At 43.7% G+C, this 12,844-nt stretch overlaps 1 protein-coding gene across 2 annotated transcripts in view; it reads left to right on the top strand.

Annotated features, from left to right (window-relative positions):
- Positions 1–12,844, top strand: part of GRIA1 (glutamate ionotropic receptor AMPA type subunit 1) — a 130,888-nt gene that overhangs the window by 101,679 nt on the left and 16,365 nt on the right. For both annotated transcript variants that reach the window (XM_069773024.1, XM_069773023.1), the window contains exons 12-13: positions 9,044–9,242; positions 9,789–10,036. In XM_069773024.1, coding sequence (XP_069629125.1) covers positions 9,044–9,242; positions 9,789–10,036 — 447 coding nt within the window. The remainder of the gene's footprint in view (positions 1–9,043; positions 9,243–9,788; positions 10,037–12,844) is intronic.

The following is a 12,844-nucleotide window of genomic DNA, read 5'->3' as shown; positions in this document are numbered from 1 at the left end:
TTCTTGAAGCTCTCCATAAGAAGCAAGATCTCAGGCTGCAGAGAGGCAAACCAAGGGAGGGGGCAGCTTTTCATCTCAGCAGTGCTTCCACAGCCTTCAAAAATAAAAAAATCTTAGCAGGTGAAATAAGGGCAGCAGAAACACTGAACATGTTTTCCTTTCACAGTTTGGGAGTTTTGATGTTAAAAGACAGTCACTCCTGTGCACATAAAGCTCTTCCAAAAAATGCTGGCTGGGGAGACCAGACTCATTCCTCACCACTTCTACAAGGGATACAATATGCCCTTGCAGAAAAAATAAATGCTCAAAAGTGAAAATAGAGAAAATGTAACTTGTAAAGTCTTGGTGAGGGGTCACATTTTAAATTAGAAATGAGACAGAAAATGGAATATTTGGGATTATTGCTCAGAGTGAAAATATTCCAGTGCAGAAAATACTCTCATCCCAGAAAAGGCCTTTCTCTCCTCAGATTGGAAAATCTGACAAAAGACAGGCAAAAAAAACCAAAGCAAAAAGAACCAAGGCAAGGCACCCTGGAAGAAGGCTGAGCTAGGTTATTGTAACTTTGCCCAGAAGCCTCAAAAATTGAGCTCTAAATTGTGAGCACATGTAGATGGCTAAAGACGATCTTGGAAAAATGAAGGACTGGTAGCATATAATCCAAAATATATTAAATCTTTGGGGAAAAAAAAGCTTTTTCATCAAGGAGACTTTGAAGAAGAGACTGAGGGAGAGCATATGAAATCTACCAACACAGCAAAGGACATTAGCACAATAGGCTGTTGTTTAAAAAGAAGGATGAGTGCTGATAAATTTAGGGCCACCTGAGGTTGAGGAAGTTCCTGAGTAATGAATCTCCTGGGGTGCTCCAGTGAGTGCTTCTGACAAAATTTTATGCTTGTCACCTTGTGAGTTTTTCGCAGCAAAGTGAACAAATGTCACCAAAGTGAGAAAAATATGTGAAGAGCCTTTTTTTTTACAGTGAAATTTTTGCTCAAAGGCATGACAGGAGTCGGGTTTTTTTCCTTATAGCAAAAGCTGGCAAAACTGCAGAAGAGGGATGACTTTGCCTTTCACCAGAGCTGCTGAGCAGCCCGAAGCAACCACGTGTTTCTCAGCAAACCTCTATCTAAACACTCATCCCTTAAACTACCTTGGTTTGCAACATGGAGGCACGCTGCCTGTGCTTAAGAGGATGACAATGTATTTCTTTGGATCTATCTGTTCTGCCTTTCAACCACACTCTTATTTTTTCTTAGAGTTCTACCTCATCCCTCTATCCTAGCCCTCTCTTTACAATGTTTTTAGCAGCCCTCTGGAAGAGTTGGGTGTATTATCCCGCAGTTTTAGGGATAAGCATCTCAGCAGCCAGTTCTGCTCAGGGACGGTGGCTCCCTCGAGCGAAGGACATACCTCTGTTCTGCAGTTCTGCTCTGCAGGAGTGGTTTTATACCACGGGTGGTACGTGGGTCCTGCTGAAGTTGAGGGGGGCTGGTTGCCCACGTCAGTCCATGTTTGCTTGGCATCTAGTGCTACCAACACCATACTTCATTAGTTGAGCAGGTGAGTTGTGTTGGTTGCATGTCAGCAGGCTGCATTTTGCGCCCATTTTGGACCACAGGAGGGCTCAACCTGCAGACTGCTATTGAGTACATAAATTACCCTCTGCATAGCTGGGCCCATTTGATGCTGCCTCTGCCTGCTGGAATTGACTGTCTCAGGAAGGGGAAGTAGGCAAAGCAGCAGCTCAGAGGTAAATTCCACCAGGTGACCAATGCTTCAGGCCACCCGCCCAGGTGAAGTTCATAAATGTTATTCATCCTCTTCTCCCACAGCTGGGAACTGAATTAGAGAGATGAAGTAAGCTACCCTGGATCCCATAGCATGGCAGGGCTTCCGAAGGCACAGAAAAATTGCTCGTGGATGCTAGTCCTCTGGTTAGGCCGTTAGGTACCTCTTGCCTGTCAAAATGCTAAGTGAATGTCTTGAAAACAGCACGTAGCTGCTCCATGTAGTCATGCTTATACTTAGCACTGCAGCAATCCAAGCTCCAATGACTGGAGAACCACAAGTGGCATGATGCATTTCTGACTAAGCAGGAAAACTCATTTTAGAAAGAGGTTTTGCCCATTAAAGGGAAAATGAAGAAAAAAGTGCCAACATATTCTGCAAAAGAAGAGATGCAAGGGTAGGAGAGGGACCATATACTGCTGTCCAAGGCCATTAGCTTAGGCAGAAAGAAACAGTAAATAAACTATGACTTATGATTAAAGCCTCGCAGAGATACATCCTCCTGTTGAGTCTGGGAGATTCTGCATATTTGCAGACAATATGTTCAATCGTTGCAATATTTACACAGCAAGTGACCCCAAGGCCCCTTCTTAGAAGGACTTCTGCTGGGATTCTGCAATCCATATTGCCTCCTTCCGGCGTGTTGGCTTTGGGGGTCGGATAAGCTGGCATGGTTTGCCTAAAAACATGAGAAAAAGCAGATCTCCAGCCCATATACAAAAGTTAAGAAGCTCTCAAATTTTTTCCTTCTTTTTTTTTTTGAAAGAAAATTCAGAAAAAAAAAGCAGGGGAGAGACAGCATGGGACTCCCAGTGCCTGTGCTCCCTCAACTTTCTTACCCTGTCTCACTGGTTAATGTTACCCACAGGGAATCAAAATATGCAGCTGTTACCTATGTAGAAAAATTGCGAGGGGAGCTGAAGAAGGAATTTGTACTGCTGGGAGAGGTAAAGGAGAATGTCAGTAGAAAATATTCTGTGTTTGTGAGGGCTGTCTTGGCATTCTGTGTTAAAGCCCAGCACTGCAGTTGGGACTCCAGACTCTTGTACCAGGAGGTAGAGTTCAATAATAAGTAAATGCAAATGGCAAGAAAATTAATAATATAGCATGGAGAGAGAAACATGCATTATAGTCACTCCACTTTAATGACAAACAGTTGGTAGCTCATTCAAAACTATTCGTGGCATAGCAGAGCGTAAAAGGATAAGAGCTTTGCAGCATGAGCGTGATGGATGCACCCGGAGCTGTGTACCAGCTCCACAACCCGACGCTAACTTTGTTCCTCTATCTATGACTATTCACAGACTTTTCAAGCAAATCTGGGGTTCATGTGAGGATTGGAGATAAAATGGTGAGACTAATAGTGCCAGATGGTCTGTGACACACAGAAAAAGCAAAGCTCATTTACATTGACAGAGTTTAATGTTAAAAATTTGTTTAAAATAAGAGCAAAACTGGAGCAAAATGTTTGCAACTAATCCACTACCAAGTCAATCTTCAGATAGACCCATGAAATTATCTAGAGTCAGTATCAAATTAGCAGAGCAGTGTCGGAGATCAGAGGATCTGTGTGGGTAGAAGACCAAAAGTGGATTTGACCCACAATCGGTAGAACAAGCGTATAAGAGCTTTTCTTTCAACAGTTTTGCATAAATTCATTCAGTGACAAATATGTCAGTTGCCTAAGTGAGCCTTTATTAGAATTGAATTTAACAGCAAATCTGGGAAATCCTCCCAAAGCAACTATGGCCTTAGAATCCCAGATTTGCACTTCTAATTAAAACACTGTCAGTTTAGGTGTAATTCTCCATAAGAAATGGATTTGGGGAGGGGGAAGGGAGAAGTGGGAGAGAACTGAGATGGTGCTTGAACAGGTTTCCAATGAGGTTTACTTTGTATATTTTCTGATAATCTTTCTAATGTTTTTCGCAAAAATGTATTATGTTCTTCTAATACAATGGCAAAGCAGAGGCAAACTCCTGTCAGCTTTTCCTATACCTTCCATAAGGGATAAGATCAAAGAGCAAATTGTTTGATCAAGGATTCTATTTTGTTTTAAGAAATAAGAGATTATAGCTACATGATTTTCTTTTTTTCTGTGAAGAATCCATCAATGCTAAGGCTAGAACATTAAAAAAATCACTTCATGAGAACAAAGGGAACTTACAACTCTTTTCTGTTTTCTACTGGCAAAATGCAGTTGCTTTTGCAAGGGAAGGTAAAAAAAAGTCATCTAAGTAAGAAAATCAAAATATTATTTTCAGCTTGGTCATCTGCAGGTTTTCCATTAGACAGATATAAAATAGCACATTCCAGAATTATGTTTCAAATTATACATGTGCTAGGTAAGGGTTTAATGTATTATAGAAGCAGAAAGAAAATTATTTGTAATGAGAAAGCAGAAACAAAATTATTTACTGTGTTAAAATTATACCTTGTAGCCTTTCAGAAATGAACCATTAAGTAATAGAAAAATGCAAAGCTTGGACGGACCCAAACCAACCACTTTTGGAATGCTACTTTTAGAGGACATTTGCAACTATTATCTTTTCATTCTGATTGAGAATACTAAGGTTTCATTTACAATTTCAGAATTCTCCACGGCGCTGAAACTCTGGTTGCCAGCCAGCTCTAATTTTGAGTAGATTGTGAACTGTGGATAATGAGGGCAGAGTATTTACTACTTACTCCTCCAAGGGTAATGTTGGAAAGGAGCGTCCCATTCTTGCTACTGTTCCGTGAGGGGCAGGCAGGACCCCAGGTCAGGGAGAGGATGGGGAGGAGTGGGGGGAGAGTGTGGTTTTAGCCAGCATGGGCAGGGCTAGAAGAAGAAACCAAGAGATCTTAATTTGGATTGTGTAAGAAAGAAGAGCGTAGGTGCAGAAGGAATGATATAGGTTGAAAAGTGTACAATGTCGTCTATCTAGCTATTTCACCCCTTCCTCCGTCCCAGAATTAGCCGTTCATTAAAGCCTCTTTCACTGTTATCCTTGTTTATTTTATTCTGATTTTTTTTAGCTCCTGCTATTCACAAGTATTACTATGATAAGGAATGTGAATAAATCCAGAGGTCAGACAGACAAATCCAAACATCCAAACCTTAGCATATCTTTAAAGTACTAACCAGTGTGCTCCATCTCACGAGCTCTGCAGAAGACTGAGCCACTAACTTTTCCACACAGCAGAGAGCTGATTGCCTTCATGTTATGCTTGAACGGGTGTGGGGACATGTAAATTCTCCATGCAAGAGGTTTTAAACCCCATACTGCCCATTACTGAAGAGAAATTAACTTGAGCTAGGGCTCAAGCTGCAGAACATTTGTTAGTCAAGTGTAAGGTCATTTTCCGTTATCTAGCTGCGGAGTGAGATTTTCAAAACCTCAAAGTCACTTAAAAGTAGAAGGTATATCTACTCCTCTGTGACTGTTCTTACTAGAGCATAAACATAACTCTAAGTCCCACTGGCTTTTGACCATGCTTTTAGCTCCCTAGTAGTGAAGTCACTTCTAGAAATGGGATATTATCTCCTAAATTACAAAGGCACTTTTGCAAATGTGTCCCATGATGGTAGCACTGTTGCTCTCCTGCTTGGTCAACAAAAGTAACAGAACAAGATCATAATGGATATTGTCTTTCCAACTACTTGCAGTGGTAAGCAGTAACAGGCATTGGCTCAAAATGTAAAAAGGCAACATGGTTATCCAGAGAAATGCAACTTGTCCCGCTTAACCTGCGTTCACTGCTATTGAGTCATGGAGATGTCACACAGGATCACATTTGCTTGTGTGATGTTTGATCATGACTATTATTATATCTTTTATTGTATTGCACTAGCCCCCAAGAGCCTTCATCACTAGCCAGCGCTCCCTTGTGTCAGATGGTGCCCAACCACGGAGCAAAAGTACGATGTCCTGCAGAGCCCATATGCTGCGCGTTTTCTCTTCTGTGTTGTTACAGCAGTTTAGATTCACAGCTTCTAGCTCCAAGTCAATCTAGCAGTGAGGGCAAACATTGCTCATTAGCAGTGTCTGCAATAAAACATCGTACACGGGAAGCCCTAGCCATGCTGGCAGTGATAGCAAGCTGTTTATCTCCTCTCCTTTCCTCCACAGTCTATGAGAGCGAGAACTCGCCTCACAGCATCTCACGTCAGGAGGAGAAATGACCAGTACCAGCAGCACACACAGCCCAGATGAGACTGGTTCATGGTACAGACCGTGTATATCATGTATCCTGTCCCATCTGGCTCCCATGGGAGAGAAGCTACAGCCCCCTCTCCCTCTTTCACCTGCCCTCCTCGTTACCTCCTGGTCTCAACACCCCATAGTTACTTTTTCCTGCTGTCAGTGCCAGGTGCGGAGCCAGGAAGCATAAGCCATCTGCAGCCGACAGCAGGCAGCCCCCGTGGGATAAGGCAGTAATGAATATCACCAGGATGTGGAGGGTCTAGAGGCAGGAATGCGGCTGACTGCCGCTGAAGGGATTGAAACAAGTCACAGAAATATCCCAGCTTCGTCAGGAAGGAAAGGCTGTATAATTTGCAGCTGGAGATGAATGTGATTATTTGCCATGCAAATGGATTTTGCCAGCTCAAAGTGGCCTTCATCAGCAGAGATTGTTGTATTTGACATTATCTGGTTACTTTTGTTTAATGCCTCTGTGCCTTTTCTGAGCGCTTCCTTCCCTGAGCACACATCATCCACACTAATTAGAGACAGGTATTTTTTTTCCTCTTCCCTATCAATCTGAAGACGTGTGAGCTGAATCCATAGCTGCCTCCATCCTCAATCCCTCTCCAAATATGAAACAAAAGGTAAAGTCGTTTGCGCTGACGGTCCTGCAGGCTGAGTATTCTCCACGGATGGGAAGCACGACGGTCACATTTACCTCACCTAACTTTAGCTATTTAAAAATTAGCTGTTTCGTCCAACCTCGTCATCCTAGTTCCTTCAAAATTCAATAGAGAGGGAGGTCTGCAGAGGGACCTTCTCCCAACCCGAGACGGATGGGGTGAATCATCCCTGGAGGTCCCTACTCATCTCCAGAGGTTGTTTGGTGAGTATGTGTCTCTTAGAGAGTTAGATAAGAGCAGAAGAACAGTGCCCATCTGCCTGCTTTTCCCACAGCATCCAGCACTCCCACCACAAACCTCTGATCCCCCTCTCTGGCTGGCAGTGATGGGGAGGCATAAAAAGAAAGTAATCTGGGATGAAGGACCGTCGGTCTGCCCAGCCATGTTGCTGCAGTTGCCAATAAAGGAGGAGGTTTGTGTGAGACACTGCAGGATGGGGTAACCAGCATATAGCTTATGGTTGGAAACCGTGCCAGTGGGCTGTAGACCTGAAAAAATCTTTGTTGTACCTTTCTTGTATTTTAAAATCTGGATGATTAAGAAAAGAATTTGTGGACTCGCTATAGTATCACCTTGGAGATGTGTCCTGTAAACTTTCCTGAAAGACCTTGAAAGGTGGATCCTTCAAAGTCATTCACTGAGCTTGGGTTTATGGCGAGATGGACTTTGCTGCCCAGTTTCAGAAAAGCCTGTGGAAGAAGAAACCAGAAGGGAGGGCAGAGCCTGCTCCAAAATGAGGCCCCTGTGCAGAGGAAAGCCCGACCGATCTCTAACCATAAAAGTCCTTTCAGGCACAGCTGTAAAATACGCTGCTTGTCCTTTCTGTCACTGTAATCCCTTGCAGTCATGTTTCCTGCAGTTTTTGCCCGCCACAGGTGAAAGCTGCTGTGATCATTCTCCCGGACCACGGGGCTGATAATGCATGGGGTGGGATGAGTCTTATTTGCACATATTAAAACGCGTGCTTTCCACTCTGTCCCGCATGCTGCGTGTGTGTGAGCTCTGTCACTGTGCCTGGTTTCAGTGGGAAGTGATCTCAGAGAGTTTTGACTAAAGTCATTTCAGGGTGGGTTGGTCTAAACAGGGAGGTGACGTGATGTCTGCGGGAGCAGCTCCCCTCACATCAGCAGCATTTAAAACCAGGCTGGACAAACTGGAAGGGTGTAACCTAGATGAGTCGGGCAGCTGGTGGGCTATGTGGGTTTAGTCTCTTTCCAGCTCTAATTTCAGTGATGAGCAGGGTGTGTTTTTTCCCCTCGATGGAGTGATGGAGCATACAGGTTGGTTTGTCAAGTCGTGTTAAACCACAATAAACCATAGCAGCAGGTCCCAAGGCTTCATGCAGACCTGGACATGGCATGGCACGCACTATCATGAGCTGGTCCAGTGCCCATAGCTGGACTGGGTTATCTCTGTTACCATCCAATAAACCATATTTCTGTGGAGCGACTCGGATCAGCAGAAAGGCAGCACTGAGACACAGTGCCCTCCCAGAGGAATAAACGGTGTTTCTCACAGGCAGGTCCTCCTTAGTCAGACTGTCTAGCTTTATCAAATAGCATTGTAAGTTACCTTCTGTCTGGGATAGTGCTCTGCATCTAGAGAAGGAGCATATAAATAATTTAGACAGAATGCATGAATACTGACATCACTCTAAAATTATCTTCCACTCTTAAAATTATTTGAAAAGATTTTAATATAAATTAATGCCTGCTTGACTTATTTGCCTCTATAGCTATCCAATGGTTACAGATAATTGGCTATTTGATTGCAGCAAGTGCAAAATACATAGATTTAAGGCATTATTATGAACATCTTGTCTAACCATCTGCTGAATACAAAACAGATAATGTCAGTAGGCAAATTACTCATTAAAACCGTAGCTCCACTCTGAGCTTCAATATGTCTTATAGAAAAACACAGAGGTTTGGGTTTTAAACTTCAGGTGATGGAGGAGCTGACCTAGTGATCCCAACTGGTCTGTATATCTGGTCTGGCTCCATGCTGGTGCTCCTTCCTGCTGTGGGTGCATGGCACAACACAGACCATGCCAGAGATGCTGTTTGGATGGGCATTGCCCTGCCCAGCTAAACCTTCCTCGTAGTTGCCTCCATGGCTTAGTATTATTATTATTATTATATACTCTGAAAGGAATTGAAAATCAAAGCAAATTCAGTTAATCGCTAATTTTTTTTTCACTGCAAATTTTTTATCCCTCTTCTAATTACATTGACACCTTGAAAAGTAGATTAAGAACTGAGACAGACCTTTGGCTTCCCTGCAAGTGGCTGGAGAACGTGACTTTGGGTAAATGCCCAGGTAAATGATGGGCCTGCAAGAGCAAGCTGCACCTTTTGGACCTTCACACTCCTCCTGTTTGACTCTCGTCTCTGTGTCCAGGTCTCTCTCCGGCCGCATAGTTGGTGGCGTTTGGTGGTTCTTCACCTTGATCATCATATCCTCCTACACAGCTAACCTGGCTGCCTTCCTCACCGTGGAAAGGATGGTTTCTCCTATCGAGAGTGCAGAGGACTTGGCCAAGCAGACAGAAATTGCCTATGGGACCCTAGAAGCTGGCTCCACTAAAGAATTTTTTAGGGTAAGAAGGGAACTAGAATGCAAACATTTTGATTAGCCCTTTGTTTGACAAGTCCTCCAGGCCCATCCTCTCTCATCCTCAACTCAGGTCTGTTTTTCTCTCTTGCTTCCCCTTACCATGTTAGGACCTGCTGAGCTTGTCCTTAGAACAGCAAAAATCCAGTTTTCCCTGTGCCGCTCAGAAGGCTGGCTGTATCTCCAGTACATGGGATATTTTGTGGTTCTAAACACCAATATGGAATATCCATGTGCTTGCCCACGTTACCAAGGAGCTACTCTGAGCAGCTCCAAAAGAAACCATGTCTTGATTTCCATCTTGGTTTGCCCTTGGTTTGATCTGCAAAATCACTCACCGTACACAAATATGTATCAGGGATTGATCTGGGCCGTGGTGCAGAAATGGCAGGAGGTTCATTAACATCCCGTTACCCCTTTTGCCTTCCCCGGCCCATCCGATATGTGGGTATGCGTCAGTCCAAGCTGGAAATCTCAGCTGGCACCCAAACCTCTGCTAATGCTTCTGTTGCGTTTCTGCTGTCCTACGCAGCGATCCAAAATAGCGGTGTTTGAGAAGATGTGGACGTACATGAAGTCAGCCGAACCCTCCGTTTTTGTGAGGACGACGGAAGAAGGGATGATCCGGGTGAGGAAGTCGAAAGGGAAGTACGCCTACCTCTTGGAGTCCACGATGAACGAGTACATCGAGCAGCGGAAACCCTGCGACACCATGAAGGTGGGAGGTAACTTGGACTCCAAAGGCTATGGCATTGCAACGCCAAAGGGGTCTGCACTGAGGTAAGTAGCTTGGATTTGCTTTCTTTTGCCAAACCACCCAGCAAATCAATGTATGCACACAGTTCAATCTCCATTGCCATGTTAATCACAAAAGCTTGGGGCAAGGAGGTGGGGGAGGTAGAGGAAAAGGGATATGAAAACTCAGCGCGATGTGCAGGGAAGTAAAATGCCCAGCTCCCATTGAGCAGCAATGGGAGCATCTAATTATTCAAGCCCTGCATTTGGAAACTGGATCCTGGCTGATCCACTTGCTATGAATGTGTCTGCTGTATTAGGCAATGGCAGGGGGGCTGCTGTGGTGTAACCATTCGTTTCACAGAGCATTTTCCAGAAGGGACGCTCATCCTGTGCCATGTGAACTGCACAGCTTTGCAGAGTATGGTATTACCCTGGTTTGGATCCATGCTTGCAGAGGGAGTTCTCATGGGAAAAGCATTTGGGTGTTTCCTAATACGAAATGCTGTTTGGAAAGGGTGGGAAGCCTGTTTTGAAAAAGCCCTGCAAAAGGTGTGCATTTTCATTCACTGAGTCAATTCAGATCCTGGCAAGCACCAAACTTATGGCAAGTCCAAAGGGGCACAAATCCTGCATTCCTGAGCCCACACCTGCAGCTGTCACATGCCTTTGCCTACTGTCATGTGAAATATCTTCAGAGACCTTCCTTTAAAAGAAGAACCCTTAAAAAGTACAGACCCAGATCTGAGTTAGTAGCAGAGCTTGGGCACTGCACACAGCCATACTCCTGGGCATGAGCTGGCCCCCTGCAAAGTGCATCATACAAACTGACCTGCTCAGAACAGCAGTGCCACAATCTGCAAACTGGGATGGTGATCTTGAGTCACGTCAGAGGTGTGGTTCATTTTGGCAGCAGTCATGCAAATTCCTCGTGTTACAATCATGAGGAATATGAGTTGTAAGGATTTAGTGGGATTAGTAAATCCTCAAAAGCCATAGCTTTAAGTAATCTGATTGATGCTCCAACTGATTTAGTTATTTCTTGAACATGTTTTAATCAAAATATTTTGATGAAAACCATATATGTGGCCTTATACTTGCTTGCTAACATAACCCAATGCAGAGACATTTAATCCATGGTCTCTGGATTACTAGAAACCAGCTGAGCATTTGCTGATGAATTTGTCTGGTCACACAGCTCCCGAGCCAAAGCCAGCCCAAACAATCAAAGATGTATCAACTGGTAGTGAATGAGGCCCAAGGATTTTGATTACTACATCCATTAAGTCAGCTCAAATTAGATTCAGCACTTCCCATATCAGCAGTATCTTTACAGAAGCTCATGAATGCGGTGCAGGTGGTCCAGAAGGCTATTCTTGCATCCAGGGTGGTTCAGGCTCTGAAATGACTTGGGGCCCTCCAAATGAAGGTGGATGTATTCTCACAGCTTTGAGGCATTTTCTATTGCACTCTCTCCAGTGTTTGTTTTCTGTCTTGCAAATATGGAAATTAGGATACAAGGCTGATTCTATTTATTTATTTAAACATCAATCTTGTATCCTAATTTTGATATAAAAACAAACAAACAGGAACATCCTACCTGTCTTGTAATTGTTGGCGTATGAAGGAGCCATTTATCATACTTCTAAGAAAAATAAACAACAAAAAGAAAATTGCATCAATCATTTTAATTTTGCAGCTCCAAACATCCCTCTGCTAGGCATGATTCCAAAAATTCCTAACATTTCTTTCTGTTTCCCCTTTTTCATTCTGGCTGCATGTAGAACAAATTTCTTATGGGCCTAATGGCAAAGGAGGAATGCTTGATTTTCCATCCGATGGTGTTTCTTTGGAACAGTTGCTGTCAGTTTTTGTCCCATTATGTTTGTTTTGTTCCTGTTGTTTTAATTGTTTTAATCTTAGTTGTTCCCTACAGTCATCATGTAGTGTCTTGTTTTCCCCTTGGGGTCCTGCACATGAAAGGTTGCCCTGAGCAAGGTGACATTCATGAGGCATCTGCATAGCATGGTCAGCCTGTCTCTTATTCAGGCTTCATCTTCACTCACTTCCATCCACAGACTAAAAGCTCTGAGCCAGGTTTGGAGGTACACGTGAGCCAGGCCTATCTTAGATCAGGTGTGTCTTACAAGCTGGGCTGCATTTGAATTTTTGCTGCGACCTGTCCCTTTTTGTAGCTGGACGGTTTTTCCTGCATTTAGGATAGCTGATTAGGAAAGGATCCTAGAGAGATGCTAAATGAGAGTTCACCATTGTTTTTCTTGCTTCTACGTGGGAACATAATGGCAGGATATTGCCACAGATGAAGGAAAACAAGGTTGAAAATCCAGAAATAATTCTACGTGTTGTAGCAGGTGCAAACATCCCTCTCAGGCCGTCAGTTAGGTCTCTTCAGCTGCTAAAAGAGTTTGCTTCTTCCTCTTAGGTGAATCTGGCTTTTAATATCTTTTGGCCTCCAGATGTTACAATTCAGTTGCATTTAGGCATGGCTGAGAAGGGCAACGATGGGAGGGCAGAAATTACACCTTTCAACACCAGCTAGTTCAAGGTATGATCCTGTCTGACACGAGATAGTCATGCCACTGCAAAACCCATCCATTTACCTGGCAGGAGCTCTTCTTCACTATTGGACAAGTGATCAAAAAAAGGACAAAAAGCCAAAGTATCCAAAACAGAGGAAAGAAAACCCAAGAAATCCCATGTGAGTCTGAACTCAAGGAATAGGGATGGTTTTGAGATGGAGATCTGGGAGGGCAAGTTCATCAGAGCAGCCAAACTGACATTAAAGTTCTCTAAAATACAAGTCGGTTTTCCTAGGGTCTGTGAGTAAACACA

Source organism: Haliaeetus albicilla, chromosome 27, assembly GCF_947461875.1.
Source record: "Haliaeetus albicilla chromosome 27, bHalAlb1.1, whole genome shotgun sequence".
Classification (NCBI taxonomy): Eukaryota; Metazoa; Chordata; class Aves; order Accipitriformes; family Accipitridae; genus Haliaeetus; species Haliaeetus albicilla.
The sequence above is the reverse complement of the archived record's forward strand: the minus strand, read 5'-3'. Positions and strand labels throughout refer to the sequence as shown.